Source organism: Mustela nivalis, assembly GCF_964662115.1.
Source record: "Mustela nivalis genome assembly, chromosome: 13".
NCBI lineage: Eukaryota > Metazoa > Chordata > Mammalia > Carnivora > Mustelidae > Mustela > Mustela nivalis.
The window spans coordinates 60,948,281-60,965,190 of record NC_139032.1 but is presented as its reverse complement, the minus strand read 5'-3'; the positions used below and the strand labels follow the sequence as shown (position 1 = coordinate 60,965,190).

At 42.1% G+C, this 16,910-nt stretch overlaps 1 protein-coding gene across 4 annotated transcripts in view; it reads right to left on the bottom strand.

Moving 5' to 3' along the window:
• TDRD7 (tudor domain containing 7) overlaps positions 1-16,910 on the bottom strand; it is a 74,340-nt gene that overhangs the window by 26,092 nt on the left and 31,338 nt on the right. For all 4 annotated transcript variants that reach the window (XM_082694927.1, XM_082694928.1, XM_082694930.1 and 1 more), the window contains 2 exons: positions 7,646-8,232; positions 4,050-4,236 (listed from right to left, as the gene is read on the bottom strand). In XM_082694927.1, the coding sequence (XP_082551053.1) occupies positions 4,050-4,236; positions 7,646-8,232 (774 nt within the window). The remainder of the gene's footprint in view (positions 1-4,049; positions 4,237-7,645; positions 8,233-16,910) is intronic.

Sequence of the window (16,910 nt, the reverse complement as noted above, 5' to 3'; positions counted from 1 at the left end):
AATGCCAGGGGCGGGGGGTACCCCTGACTCAGCCCAGGAGAGAAAGGGTAGGGCTGGAACCAGGGAAGTAAGGGCCCCTGACTCCAGGCCCCACTCTGCTTTGCCAGTCGGAAGAATGAGGGAAGACTGGGAACTCAGAAGCCTTGGTACCAGCTTCTCAGCAGCACCACCGTCTGGTTCTGCCAGCCCTGACTGCCAAGGGGCAGACTGTCCCTGACTGTCCATCTCACCTTATTCTTTCTTGACTCACACACTTCCACTAAGGATGCATGTCCTTAGACGGTAGTGTTTGTTTCTAGAGAGAGCACCACCTAGAGAGGGAGATTTATCAGATTCGAAATCCCCAAATCACTTGTGACGATGGCCTATTCCCAGCAACTATGCTTTGGAGGGCCGAGCTGCTCTCTGTCAGTGACAACAGTGATGTCATGGCTAGACAACAGGGAATTCTACACTGCAAAAATAGGTACTTCTGGTTCATTTTATTTCAGTGGTACAAAGCTTGGCTAGGCCTTCGTCCAGCTCAGCATAACACCTTAAATTGGAAAGCACTATATAAACAGAGCCTCTTTTTTGAGAAAAATAAAATCTATAAACACTGAGCTGTGGTTTAGAATGATAACTACAGGATGATAATATGAATCTGAGGGAAGGGGCGCCTGGGTGGCTCAGTGGGTTAAAGCCTCTGTCTTCAGCTCAGGTCATGATTCCAGGGTCCTGGGATCGAGCCCCATATTGGGCTCTCTGCTCAGCAGGGAGCCTGCTTCCTCCTCTCTCTCTGCATGCCTATCCACCTACTTGTGATCTCTGTCTGTCAAATAAATAAATAAAATCTTAAAAAAAAAAAAAGAATCTGAGGGAAACTGTTGAAAACCTGGTATGCTTCCTAATTCAAACAGGACATTATTAAAACAAAGCAACAACAAAAACCAGAGCAAAGGCATAGCTAAGAAATAATGAGTAGCACAGAGCGAGGTGCTTTTACTTCCTGTAGAAAAATTAAGTCCACAGGCCAGCTTCTTAGTACCTAGATTATGATACTAAACACCCCAAACAGAAATTCTGCCCAGCAGAGAATCAAAAGCAAAGAGATGTGGGTACTGCGAACACCTTTCAGACCACCGGATGATTGGGTGTGTGGGGCCTCCATGTCCCATGCCGGAGACAATCACCTCCCAGAGTCCCTATCCTGACTCAGAGCTCGCATGGGCTGAGATCTCTGGTGGCGCTCCTACAGAAGGCGGCCCGCCATTTAAATGTGGGGCCCGTTTCTCCAGTCCCAAGTCATTGGGACTCTGCAGAGGCCTCAGAAGTCAGGAGCACTCCTCTCCTTTCATAGCTATCACCACCTACAACTTGGGCTTTGCTCTTCTCAGACCTAGAATGGAGATAACACAGTCTAACAACAGGACACAATCCTTGAAATCATCAGTCCCTGGAAACTCCGAGTGTACTCCTAGTGTCACGAGACTAAAGAATAAAGGCTCCAAAATCTTCAGAGGGCTTCTGTAGTGCTTGGAGGGCGTTCTCTTGTCTTCCCTCCTTTCTGAATCGAACACCGCATGGCAAATACTTGCATGTCAGCTGCAGTTTACAAAACACCTGTTGGGGGACTGAGAGTTTGACTCACACCACACCCTGCTCTGGGTCCTTTGCTCTGTGAGGACTGAGTGGGATTTCTCTCCCTAATGCCCTGGGATCGGCACAAGCAGGCTCCCAGTCCTGGAATCCAGCCCCAGGCGATTCCTGGTTCTCTGGCACCACCCAGTGGCCGCAGATCTCACTGTGCCCTGTGCGAGAGAAGCAGCCAGTCTGGGTCAGCACCAGACCACACCGCGTCAGGGCATGACTTCATCCTTCTGTTTCCCATACTCACCAGCTGACAAGTGGAAAGCAAGGAGGGAACTGAACTTGCTGTCGGGCATGGCACAGCTCAAGAGGAGTAAGACTGGCTAAGTAGCTGGGGTCTCTCCAGATAAAGGGGGAACTGCATGTCTGTCTGCTTCATGGGCTGTGGGGAACAAGCTCGGACCAGAATCACTCCAACCCCTGCTGTGTGAGGGCTTCGGACTGTACAACACAGGAGATACCCCTCCACTCCTACACTCTCAGCAGCCACGCTATGGCGAGCGCTCCCTCCCCACCAGACACTTGCTTCTTCTGGCTTTCATGACCCTGCCCTCCTGGTTTTTACTTCTTCTTTAGCCATTCTTAATATGTGTGAAAGATCTTCTTTTCCAGAGGAGGCTCCGGTGAAGATAGGGTCTCTTGATCAGAGAGTTTTCACCCCGGGAAGGGCATTTGAGATGCAAAGAAGGGAATGGAAGGACTTGAGCAAGGGCACAGGACGTGCACAGGCAGAAACAAGACTAGGGCCCAAGCTGCTAATCACACTGTGGTCCCCACTAGTCCAGTTCTATGCTTGGTCCTTAGCTTCTAACAGATTTTTTTTCAAACTTTATCTACATATAATTTATACTGAATGAAAAATGTCCATTTAAAGCATATAGTTTGATGGATTTTGACAAATGTATGTACCCATATAATGACCACCATAATCAGGATACAGACCATATCCACCACTCCAAAAAGTTCTCCTTTACCCCTTTCCAATTAAACGCCCTCCACCTCCTGTCCCAGGCAACCACTGATCTGACTCCCATCACTACAGATGGATTTTACCTATTCTTAGACATCATTTACCTGGAATCATACAGGATAACTCTTTTGTATCTGGCTTCTCTCACTTGAACAGTCTGTGAGTTTTATCCATGTGACTGTTTTCAGTAATTCATTCCTTTTTATTATCAAATAGTATTCTGTTATATGAATAAACTACAATTTCCTTGTACATTCACCGACTGGTAAAACATCTGGGTTGTTTCCAGTTTGGGACTATTAATAATAAAGCTGCTATAAACATGTGTACAAGCCTTTTTGTGGACCTATGTTTTTATTTCTCTTGTATAATACTTAGAGTCATATGGTAAGTTTAACTTTATAAGAAACTGGCAAACTATTCCAATTATCAGATTCTTAAAGTCAGGTCAATTGCTTAAAAGTTGGAGCTTTGTAGATTTAGTTAAGGAATTTCCTAAATCTCTCCATTAGTGACCAAGGGTGGCTAGGTAGTTTGGGTAAGCTTGCCTCTGGAAGGGTCAGGGTCTCTGCTATGGAACCATTTGGGCAAGAAACAGCAAGTGTCTCTTTCTGAACCTCCTAACACTGTTCTTGGGGTCAGGGGTTTTGGGGGAGAGTATCTGATGGACCTAAGCCCAGGCTCAGCAAGTAGCATTTGCACTCTGGGACACAAAACGGGTTATTTTCCAGAGACTGACTTCACCACAATAAATATATTTCAAATTATGGAACAGAGACTGCAGAAATAGAAGTATATTTCCCCGTTTACAAAACCTAGACAAAACTGTGCCTCGAGAGCGAGCAAGTTCTCCTGTTCATCTGCACTGAGGGTAAGAAAAGAGGTCATGCGGCAGAGGCTGACCACCAGGAACATGGCCAAGTCTGGAAGTCTTGGGGCCTGCTGAAAGAAGAGACTGGTGAAAGAGCCCTCTGACCTCTCCAAGAGGACCAAGAGGGCTACACACGGACAGATCCTGGGGCATGACCCGAGCCCTGTTCATGGTTCCCCTCCCCTGGCTGCAGAAGAGGAGAGAGGAAGAATGTCATGTGCTTTGATCTGTATGCTTCCCTGACTCCAGAGTGCTGACCTGGATAGGCAGCCCACAAAGCTCTGATCAGTGTTTATTGTATATCTCCTGAGAATGAAAATAAAGGCCTTTTCCTGACTATATCACAGATTTTGAACAGTACCATGGAAAAGTCTATTTTTTTTTTAAACTAAAACTCTGAGATAATATGACTACCACTGACTTAAAAGCTGACAGAGATAATGTTTTACAGATATTATCTTGTCAACTGGAAAAAAAACTACATGCAGTTACGAAGGACACAATACTAGAAGGAACACTTACATTTGAAAAATAATGTGTTTGTCTTCATAACACTATGACAAAGTAAACAGTGCTTGCCTTTATTTTGTTCTCATCCATTGAGATGATCTGTGCCCGTAACCAAGCATCCTCCTCAGCATTTACTGCCAGTAGCTGCCCTACATGCACGGTCTGGACTGGCGTGACCTTAGGGTTCTTACTGTAATACTCTTTCATCTCATCTTCCATTAATTCCTGAGCAGCAGAATAGTCTTTGCCCACATACCTGAATTAGTTAAAGGAAAGAACACACAATGAAGCAACCCAGGAGGAGGGAAACCATAAGAATTCATTAATGTTTCTCTGTGTTTTCCACAGCCATCTCTGGTTCCAGTCTCAGACCTGGCTTATACCAACAGGTAAGAGAACATATATTTAGTAAACATTTCCATCTTGATCAAGGAAACTGTAATATTGTGGAGTTCATGCAAAACAAGACCAGGTCGAACACAGCAGGGTAAACGCGTGGCAGCAGTCCAGATAGCTAGAGGATGTCACAGTAAGCAGACAGGGAAACTACAGGGAGGACGAGGCTGAGAAAAGATTCAAGGGAAGGGAAGAAAGGATATATAGTAGAAAATGGAGATGCCAGTGCAGGCCAGATTAGCAAGAGTAGATTTAAGATTCTGACTAAGGCTGCTGGAAGTCTTTGTAGATTACTGAGAAGAGAATCTAGTTGACAGCTTTGCCCTGAGGCTGGGTTTGAACAAAGCTTGAGCTCTGAAAACAAATTAAATTTTAATAGAGAAAAACAAAGCCTTAAACACACTAAACACGACAATGTGACAACCCCTCCCCCCCGGCTTATTGAACAAATTTGAGCAAATTATCACAAAATGTTGAGTTTTGATATCCTTAAAGAGATGATATCTTCTAGCTGTATCTCTCTTAAATTATACCCTTTCTGAGAAGTCTTTTAGGATATGACCTATCCCCTTCTATAATTTTCTGCTGTTGGAACTGCAGTCACCTTGTCCAAGTTTATATTATCAAAACACACTATTTCCCTTTCTCTCACAAATAGGCTGTTGTGGATAAGTCCACCAAAGGCCTCCTTCCAGGGTGTAGACTCCAGCAAACCAAGCTCGATGCCTGCAGCAGGAGCTGTCTCGGCCACAGGAGGCCGCCTTTTTGGCTGGGAGCTATGCTGACCATGGAGATGGGGACATGCCAGGAACACACCACCCTCTGCACTCTTCTAGGTTTTACCAGTGCCCCAAATGGTCCCACAGACCTTTAAGAAACTATTCTTAACGTTCTCATGTATTTTTGGTAACTATCAGCAGGACAGAAGACATCCTATTCAAGCTATTTGTTACTTGAGGAGAAAAAGCTTTAAATAATCCTACACAATTTAGAAAGAATGCCTTTTTTGAGGCAATGGCTACTTTAAAACCAAATATTACATGGACATCACTTATTCTAGAGGCCGAAGAAGCTTTGTCACACTTTATGGGTTCAGGTGACTGAGCTCTGCTAATGTGAAGGTGCTGCTGGAGTGCAGGTGCAGGCTTGGCTCCATAGTCCCCCAGGGGGTTTGCAGCTCTGCCTCAGAGCCTATCTCCTGGGACCCTGACTCTCCTGGGCCTCCTTTTAGTGCTGCTACAGCCCTGGGGGCCTGGTGGGCCAAGGCCTGTGCAGCAGCCTGTGACTTAGCAGTCTGCTCAGCACGGGCACCTGTAAGGGAGGACGGGAGCGGAGTGAAGCAGCATGAAATGTGCTCTCGGCAAGCAGTATAATAGACTGGCCACAAGGCTTGCGTGGGGTTGATAGTACAGTTGTGGCAAAAATGGTGGGTAGTGGCAAGAATGAGGTCCTACCTTGTCCCCAAATTACCTAAGCAAGTGGGAAAGAATGACAGGTAGGCCAATTCAGTTATGCTGTTAAGTACAAAAACTTTACAAAGTAATTTTTGAAATCAGAGACAAGGGATTTCCGTACTTGATCTGAGGATTTGCTACAACACCTTCTCAGACCCTTTATGAGTCACAGGCCCAGTTTCTAGAACCTACTGCCTGCCTGGGTGAAGATGAAAATACAGAATAGGGCTCAACCCAGCTGGAATCTATAAGTCTTTGGGACTGGTGTGGGGGATGCCAATGACCTAGGGTCAACCTAACAGCACACCTTGTGCTTGCTGGCTGCCAGCCACTGTGCTGAACAGACAGAATACTAACTCCAGGTCTCAGATTTATACTGGAGAAGGAGATCTAAACAATCTGAGGACCTGGATCTAATCATCCTGAAGGAGATTAAACTCTTTTACTAAAGTCCTGGACCTGATCCAGATTCCTGCCAGCCCTTGGTAGGAACACCAGAAATCCCATGATCTGTCTAGCCCAGTGGTGGGTACACGGTCTGACAACAGAACCAGCCGCTAATAGTAACAGGCACCAACGGATCTTGCCAAGGAGGCTGATGTGGATTTCCTTCTAATGCTAAATGGTAGAAGGTAGCATGTGCTCCTCAGCATCTTTCCTCTACGTCAATTTATTAGTGAGCCACAGTGGGATCCCTAACCCTCACAACCCATTTACATCTTCAGGTCATACTGCATCTTAGAATAAAAGCTTTACTCATTTCCTACCTCTGTAGCAAACAAGCCTTCTCCAAAGCTTCTGTATGTTCAAATGGGAGAACTTTATAATTTTTATCTATTCTTTCACTTCAGGAATTTGACAATTTTTTGTGGTCTTTCTTTAGGCATTCCCAGTTTAGCTATGAGTCTCTGGAGGAGTACCAGCCCAAACCATATGGATGCTTTGGTTGAAGAAGCCTGGATACTATTCTGATTCAGCCTTTTCTTTTTCTGTCCACAAGCACACTCCAGGCAGGTGCCTCTAGAGATCTGCTATATACTTCCCATTCTTGATCCTGAGTCAGAAACTCCAAATTATAGTCTTTTAATATCTTCTATGTAGTCTATATTTTCTCCAAAAGTCCACATCAAGTGCCTGGATCTGGACCTTTTTTTGTAATTCCAATGATCACCAGCTACTTTGACAATGATTGTTATCAAAAGGTCTGAGTAAGTAAGCAGAGTAGCTTTGGCTCCAAGGGCTAATTATACTAGGTAGGCAGTGCTTAGGTTTTCTGAATTTTGTGAAACGCTACATAGTCCCAGATTTAATAGTATTACCTATCTACTGAGTGACTTACTTTTTCTATGGATCAGGTATTGCTTTTGGCATACATAGTTATCAGCATGCTTTCAACATAGATTTTGTTTCACATTCAGAACATACTATCACTCCAATTTTTAAAACTGTTAGTTATCTTTTCTCACAAGAACAGATGTATATTTTTAAAAATCTAACAAATATTAAGAATATATGCAGATACCAATTTTTTAAAGTGCTTTGATTTCAAGATTCTCACCACCTACTGGGAGAGACAAATGTACATATATAGTTATAATGTGGAAGAAATAAAAATTAATCTAAGAGATACAAACACAAGAAGTTCCAGCAGTTGAGAGAAATGTGCAAAATATGAAAACAAAAATTATTATACTTCATTATAACTCTACGCAACTAAGAATATACTATTCTTCCTCAATTCCCAGCATCCATGGGAAGAATAGCCAAGCGACAGTAGTATACCAGGGTCCTAAAGAATTAGAAAATAAAACTCACCTGATAACCACTTCGTTTGTGTTGCTCAGTTCAACCACCAATACTGATGGGGACGCCTCAGTCGGAATGATTAATGGAGGAACTGCTATATTCTCCACAAAGGTATCCGCACATTTGGCAATGTTTTCTTCTATCTGCAAATACTCTTGTTCAATCATAGACTTGATATCATAATCTCCATGTGCTTGCCCTGCATCCTTCAGGATTTTGTCAGTGGGCAATGGAAGTTTAGCATAGAGAATGGCCTTCTGGGGATTTCCAGAAATGTAGTCTATGGTGCATACATCAGAAAATGAGGCAAGATTTTTTAAGGCATCCTCAGGAAATTTCACTTTGTACATGTCCTCAAAGGCTTTGGGGAGTGCACTGGCCCAAAGACCACTTGAGTATTTTGCCAGAAGCTCCGCAACTTTCTCTTTCAAGTCTCCTGGCATAACTGTTGGACACTCTTTTAATGGTGGTATTGGTTTGGGGGCAGGTAGTGGGGATGGAGGCACTTTTTCACCATCCAGTTCACCTCTCAAAAGCTGCTTTCTCTTAGCTGGATAAAGAAGTAAATCTTGACCACCACTGCAAGGTTTTTCCACCTGAAATTTTTAAGTAAAGCAAATGACAGATATCTCAACGGCTATTAACAACCTGAAAACATATTAATGCATTTTAAGTAAGAACAACACTGTTTTCAAATTAATCAAGAGAACACAAAGTGTACACTTTACTCTTTTCAACTACAAAGACTTGATGCATTTCCTTCATCTACAAATAACATCATGAGCCACATTTCAGAAAAAACAGGGAAATAGAATAGCATTAATTTCACTTATGAGGCATCTGATCTCCAACAATCCTATGAAATCCTGAGAGTTTCAGCCCTACAAACCACACATCTCATTGAGTTCTCTGTCAGATCCAAAGCAATAGCTTACAAAAACAGACTAAATATTAAGGTAGGATGAAGCTATGAAAGGTATCAGAATGTCAGGAATAAACTGTTGGGGGAGAGCTAGGAAATATTTAGACAAAATGGAAGCACCATTTTTTTTTCTTCTTCCTGTAATGTCCTGAGGAAACCCTTAACTTTCCATTATTTAGAAAAAGACCCTCCAGACGGAAGGTGCAGTTTTTACAACCACCAAAGTAGAAAGTCAGCTGAAAACTGCCCCTCCAAAGAACAAGAGATGAAAATGCCTAGCATTGTATGTCATCCAATCTCTAATTTGATCTGTTTAACATTTCTGAGAGGCATGGCTCGATGGCATCTCATATAAGAGAAGAAAAAAAAACTGATGTATGGCACCATTTTCCCCAAGTTTTAAGCCTGTATGTTATTGGACCAGGGGTCTGCAAACTACAAGCTGCAGCCCAATGCAGCTCATCACCTGCTCTGGCCTTGCCTGTGAGCGAACATGATTTTTATCTTTTTAAATGGTTGAAGAAAAACAAAAGAATTATTTTGTGATGTGAAGATAGTATGAAATACAGTGTTCATAAAGTTTTATTGGGACACAGCCGTGCCCATTTGTGCAGGTGTTGTGTTTGGCTGCTTTTGCACTTCAAGAGTGGAGTCAAGCAGCTGTGCCAGATGGTGGGTAACAATGACAGCTGTTGGCCCTCAAAACTGAAAACATTTACTAGCTGGCCTTTTATTTTAAAAAAGATTCTCGACTTGATTAGACTGAAGTTAGCACTCCCAAGTTTAAAAACATAAAACAGATGTAATTTTTTTCAACTAAAACTTCAAGATTTTCATGAAAATGTGTTTTTTTCAGGCATTCTATAGTGATTGCTACCTATCCTCCACAAAATAGGTCTTTATCTCTCTTCAATTATCTGGTAAATAGGCTTACAAAAGATACCTACTACTGTATCCCCAGCTTACAACAATCTCCCCAAAGATAAGAACTGCTATACTATGGGTAACAGTGTGGTGTCCATTACTCATTGTGCTCTGGTACATCCAACCAGATTGTCATGTGATCTCCTGTTGCATCCCCCAAATAGAAAGCTTTCCTCTAGCCTTCACGGATGACCAAGGTAAGTCAACAGCCACTTGAAATGTGTCTTTTATTATATACTTGGTATGATAATCAGAAGCTCATCATTTCAGTTATCTCTTAGGAGATACCTTCTTTACACCTTCTTCAGTCTTCCTGATCCACATACATACCTGAGGAGGGAGTCATTGGCCTACTGTTCTGTAGGACAAGATTCAAGGTCAAAACCCTACCCTTTTCCTCCATATTTTCTTTGTTTTGTTGGCTCTACATTCTCCCCCCGCCCCCTCCACTTTTGGCTTTGGATATCCACTCAAAAAACTACCTGGGATGTGGCATGACCTGGAACTCCACATCTTTACTCACTCCACCTCACCCTCACCCCTAACAGGAGAGATAGGTAAGTAACAGAGAAGATTAACTCCCTACTCCATGGAGTTTAAACCACCTCCTTTGGCACTCATCAGAAGATTCTGGTATCTAATATGCCTTAAACTTTTTATCCCCATAAGTTCATTATATTTAGTTTCATTTCTGCCTCACTTGGAACTGCAGTGAAATACTTTTCTCACACCTCTTTGAGACTTTTGTTTATAGTAGACATATTAGTTTTGGTATATGAGAGGCTCAAGGATTTCAAACATCCATTTCTTCAGGAGCCCCATTTGTTCATACAAATGTCTTTATCCTACACACCTAGAAACTTTCTTCTTCTTAATTCCAGAAGTCTTTACTTCTTCCTTTCTAATTTTACATGTAAACTTAAATTCCTGAAGCCCAAATCCTTTGAGTCTATGGAAGGCTCATCTGCTAACTCTGCAGTATGAGGCACTGAGGTAAACATACTGTCTCTCATGGAATCAGAATTTTCTCTGGGATTCTATAATAGAATCAATACTGTCCAATTAAAAGGTTTTCTGAAACAGTTGTATTGGTCTCATCCACTGGGTAGTTTCCACTGGGTAGTGGTTCTTTGTGTTGAAGCTTTAAGTTCTTTCTTTCTTTCTTTCTTTCTTTCTTTCTTTCTTTCTTTCTTTCTTTCTTTTTTTTAAAGATTTCATTTATTTATTGTTTGTGAGAGTGAGAAAGAAACATAATGCAAGAGAGCATAAGCAATGGGGAGGGAGAAGCAGGCTTCCCACTGAGCAGGGAGCATGACGTGGGGCTCAATCCCAGGACCCTGGGATCATGACCTAAGCCCAAGGCAAGTGCTTAACCTACTAAGCCAACCAGATGCCCCAAAGCTTTAAGTTCTAAATTTCATTTTTATGGTCACCATCCAAAAAAAAACCCAATACAGAACCATAAAATCACATTTACCTGGAGGTCTGCTTCTGAGCAATCCAAGCATTAGCAAGGTTTTGAACTCAAAAAGAAACCAATTTAAAAACTCAACTTCAGCAGTAAATAAACACCCCTGAGTACCTTGCAACAGTGAAAACATCAAAGAGTTACTGACCAGAAGCTAGTATTCTATGATCAGCCAGTTCACAGAAAGAAAGAATGACTGGTTGATGGCCTCCTTAAGAGCTCAGTACTTTTGTGCTAAAGCTGAGGAGTGCTAGAAAAGTCAGACAATTGAGAAAGAGATGAGAATATGGTGCTCAGTGACACCACCGGGACACAGTGAACACAGACTGATAGGTTGGATCTGTAGCCCATAAGGGCAGTGGGTGGGGCATATCCTGCATGCAGGAAAATAGAGATGAGCTAACCCACCCATCTAACGTTCCACACCACCTACATCTGCCGCCAGCCCTGCGGTTTACCAGTACTAGTGGTGCTGAGCCCAACATATTCAGAAACAGTTACAATTTTTAGTTGCTTTTGTTTAAGAAAGTACAAGTGCAACTTCTTTCAAGATATGTCTCCAAAGGCAAAGGAAAAAAAAGTGAAGATGGACTTTTGGGACTTCATCGAGATCAAAAGCTTCTGCACAGCAAAGGAAACAGTCAACAAAACAAAGAGGCAACCCATGGAATGGGAGAAGATATTTGCAAATGACAGCACAGATAAAAGGTTGATATCCAGTATCTATAAAGAACTCCTCAAACTCAACACACACAAAACAGACAATCATATAAAAAAAATGGGCAGAAGATATGAACAGACACTTCTCCAATAAAGACATACAAATGGCTATCAGACACATGAAAAAATGTTCATCATCACTAGCCATCAGGGAGATTCAAATTAAAACCACATTGAGATACCACCTTACACCAGTTAGAATGGCCAAAATTAGCAAGACAGGAAACAACATGTGTTGGAGAGGATGTGGAGAAAGGGGAACCCTCTTACACTGTTGGTGGGAATGCAAGTTGGTGCAGCCACTTTGGAGAACAGTGTGGAGATTCCTCAAGAAATTAAAAATAGAGCTTCCCTATGACCTTGCAATTGCACTACTGGGTATTTACCCCAAAGATATAGATGCTTTGAAAAGAAGGGCCACCTGTACCCCAATGTTTATAGCATCAATGGCCACGGTCACCAAACTGTGGAAAGAACCAAGATGCCCTTCAACGGACGAATGGATAAGGAAGATGTGGTCCATATACACTATGGAGTATTATGCCTCCATCAGAAAGGATGAATACCCAACTTTTGTAGCAACATGGACAGGACTGGAAAGAGATTATGCTGAGTGAAACCAGCCAAGCCGAGAAAGTCAATTATCATATGGTTTCACTTATTTGTGGAGCATAACAAATAGCATGGAGGACAAGGGGAGATGGAGAGGAGAAGGGAGTTGAGGGAAATTGGAAGGGGAGGTGAACCATGAGAGACTATGGACTCTGAAAAACAATCTGAGGGTTCTGAAAAGGCGGGGGGTAGTGGGTTGGGGGAACCAGGTGGTGGGTACTAGAGAGGGCACGGATTGCATGGAGTACTGGGTGTGGTGCAAAAACAATGAATACTGTTACGCTGAAAAGAAATAAAAAAAGAAAAAGAAAAAAAGAAAGTACAAGCATTTGTGGCATCTTCCACAGAGATTTGCTCAAAGATAAAGGTAAAAAGTGCCTTGTAGAGGGTAACCCCTGAGTGTTTACAAACCTTCTGCCCAGCAAAAACTCTCTCCACCATCTTGGATGAGTAGTTCTATGGACTGTATACAATTTAAGGCTCACAGTCTCTTTCACCTCTCACTCCTTTCTCCTAGTAAGGACTTTCTGCTGACACTGACTGCCAACTATTTACATTAGGATAGAACTCATGTCATTTTCCTTCAGTGTGTCGAAGGTCAGGCTCTTGCTCCATTTCCTTCAGGAAGACGATGGCATCTTCTCCTGGCTAAATGTGTGCAGAGCTTTTGGGGATGATCTTGGCTGGCAGCTGTGGTTCCCTGTGCCTTCTAGGCTCAGTACGTACTCTAGGCATGCTCTCATTATCTTTGGCAGCGGAGGCGGTACCCCTTGGATAACAGAAACTCACCTCATCTTGGAGTTTTGATTCCTTTGACTTTAGTCACCCACTGCACCTTATCTTTTTCAGTTTAACCTTTTGTTCTTTCATTAGCTTTTCCTCTGTCTTCACTGAGCCCAGTTCCTTTGTAGAGCTCACTGGGCATATCTCTGGTTTCCAATGGGTTCTAACCTGCTTTAATTTAAGCTTTAATTGAGGGCTGCCCCTCAAGAAAGAGTGGCCCTTTCCCTAAATACTTGCTGCGTGTCTATGCTGCACTGGCAGCTGCTTTTTATAGCTTGTCCCATTTCACGCCAGCGACCTTATGCAATGGACAGAGTCACATTTAGAGCAGAGTGGGGCCCTGGAAGGATGATTTGTATGTTGAAAGTAAGACAGCTAAGAAATGGCAAGGCAAACATCGAACTCCGAAGCCCAAACTCCTCCTATCCTGCTCTGGCGCCCTGTGGGCAGTTGCTCCGTTTCACGTCCCCGCGCAGCAACATCATCCACATCAACATCTCTGTTCTCATTTCGCCACAGTGCTATTCTTTCTTCTATTGAGATGCTCATGGAAATTAAATTTAAAAACTATTTCAATGTGTTCACTGAGTTTTTTTTTTAATTGGTGAAAGATTAGAAAAGAAATTAGATTCTGATTAGATATTGTGGCTCTACTTTGAAGCCCTCAGTTTATCTTTTCACTGCTGCTTCTCCTGGCATTTTTATCTAGATTGTATCCATGCTAAGTTCAAGGATGCATCCATGCTGTCTGATTTATGTTCACTTCCTTAGAAAATCCAAGTTCGTCAGTTTTAGCCCAGAAATATCCAGGATTTTAAAAAGATCGCTTCATTTTGCATGGCCTGACAGGTAGCTTTATTATCTTAAACTATTAATTACCACAATTAAAGAAAAGTTCCTGAACATCCAAAAATATAAAGATGTATCTTTGTAAGTGGTGGAACTGTTGTCGCCTATGATATTACAGAAATTACTGTATTGATGCAATTCAGAACTCTGAGAATTTTTTAGAGTCCAAGGTATTAGAGTTACTCAACAATGTAAAGAACAGTGATTTCTAAGGGGTAGGGAAATGTCATTTAACAAAAATGCAGATTAATAGTAAACGACTTTTTGTAAAAGCATGAATAATTAGTACAATGGACAGTTTTTTCATCACTCGCATTTTATGTTCTAGAATTCATGCTTTCATCACAAAATGCTATATTCACAATTAAGGCCTGGCGTGCCTCCTGCGCAACTCAGAACATTGCCCCGGCCATCCTGAAGTGGCCCTGTGCTCCTTCTCTAGGTCTCTGAAGTGGGGAGGGAATTTTTCTCAGTTGCGCGCATGTGGTCCTGTGTGGCTCTAAGACAAGCTCCCCAGCTCTCGGGTGCAGCAGCAAATAAGACTTTAAATAAATACACATGTGCTGCCTCATGTGGGAATGGAGAGGTTTCTCTCTCCACCCATAATGCAGAGAGTGGGGAATGTCGACAAAATCTCAGGTGTCTAACAGTCATTGTCATGAGATTTAGAATTTTACTAGAAAGCAAAGTCTGTCAGGCTCTGGATCCTGGGTGACCTCCCGGTTGGGGGGTCCCTGCCAAGTTCCCACCAGCTGATGATTCTAGGTGGCCTCTAGGTCTGCTTGCCTCTTGAGTTTCTTCTTGAGCCATTCTCTCCTTATTGAATTTCTTTCAGTTTCCTGAAAAAGCTTCTCTCTCCATCTCAGGGCTCTGGCACCAGCTGTCTCCTTTGCCTGCTTTCTTCAGCTCACCTCTAAGGTTTCAGTGTAGCAGTCTCCTCCTCCGGGAAGTTTTTCTTAACTCGTCTAAGTTGGGCCATTTCCCTAACACCCTGGACTTCTCCTTCAGTACAGTCACAGGCTTATCCTTATTTGTTCAATGTTTATTTTCTCCCTTGGACAGTGAGTGCCATAAGGGCAAGCAAGGACCATGTCTGTCTTGTTTACTGTCATCCTTAGCACCCAGGGCAGTGTCTGGCTCAGAGAAGCATTTTATAAATCCTAGCTAAACACAGCAGTTAAGAACATTATTAAAAAGACCAGCATTTTAGAACAGCTAAAAGGTGTCACCATCCTCCCCTAGGACTGAGTGGGAATTCTCAGACTCCAGTATCCTTGGTCTAGCGACCCATGATCTTGGGCTCTTTGCCTTTCCAGGATAGCTTCTGCACAATTTCCAACTTCCCTCACAAGTTGTCTAGGAATCCCATGCAACAGGCTCATCACTGTGAACATGACTATATTCTCTTTAGCTTTCACAACTCAGTCCACATTTTGTTGTTGGAGAGATTAAGGTTAAGAACAACAGAGTCAAAGCATCCTTCCACCTGCATCAAAAGGTAACCCAACATCCTTGTAAAGTGGCTTATGGCACATAGCTGGTTAGAACCTCCATAAAAGTAAAACTCAGAGGTGCTCTTTGGTCCCAGAAGCTCATGTTGCCCATTCTGATATTAGTGGAAACACTACTACTATTCTGATATTAGTGGAAACGCTACTATTCTGATATTAGTGGGAACGCTACTATTCTGATATTAGTGGCTATCTCTGAGTTTGTCATGCACATATGGTGCATCCATTGTACACAGGTATAAATGGGTGATCTTGCTTTCCTAACTTTATTTTTCCAGCTTTTTATATAGAACGTTTTATATGATTGGGAGAGAAAGCATCTTTTAGAAGAAATAGGGAAAAGTGCTGCACTTGGGTTTCTTCTTTAGTTTCACAACAAGCTGTGTAGAGAGATACACACTACCAAATCTTCCTTACCCAGAATTTTCTATGTTGCATTTGAGAAAAGACACATCTATCATAGCATCAGCTCTGAGTATGCTATCAGCATTTCTGCTTTTCAGGAAGGTGAAAAGCAAGAAGTCAGAAGACAGGGAAAACAACTATGGTATAACTGTTTAACACTGTCTAAAAATAACCATGGTGTAATTGTTTAAAACCGTTTACCAGCAGACTGTTAAAAATGTTCAGAGGTCATAAGAAAACAGTTTTGAAAAGATTAAAAGACATCAACAAGACTGGCAGTTTTGGCATCCTAGACACACTGCTTTAACACTAAGCAAATTCTCATCCTTAATAATTTATAGTGTTTGCATCTAAACAATCCTACTCAAAGTTGAGGGACACTGAATATAGATAAGAAAGGTATATTCTGTGTCTTTTTCATGTTCTACCTTCACTGTCTGAACATTATCATGCAACAAAGATGAATTGGAGCAATCAAAAAATAAAAAGTCAATTGTTTTGGTAACTGAAATTTAGTAAGAAACCCTTTATTGTAGATAAAGTTTTAAACATCAAAGAGATACTCTCTTGCCTACAATCCTAGCAAGAGAAATTTTAGAGTTTTGCAGATAGTTAGCAAAGATGAAAATTTCTCCCCAAAACCATAAACTAAGCTACACAGACACTAGTAGTTATCATGGAGTATAAAATAAAGTAGCCAGAAACAATAATGCATTAAGATCTGTGGAGTTAATTTTTAAAAATTTACTCCAAAGACAACTTTTTTTTTTTTATCAAACCTTTATGTGTATCCTGACAAAAAGGGGCTCTAAGTTCATTGAAGATATGCTGTACGTTTATGACTATCTGTAGATTTAAAAAATAAAAGAGCCCTATGCATTCGGAGAAGGGGCTCCAGGCCTTGCACCTCTAAACTGAGCAGCCCAGCAAAACATCCAAAGTCCCCTCAAGATGAGGGAACACTGAGGGGGCACATCAATGGTGCTAAATCTGCACCCAAGGAGAAAACTCACCCTAGGAAAGAGTAAAAATGGAATGAATGAGTGGCAAACAACAGGAATTCCCATTATAAGAGCAAAT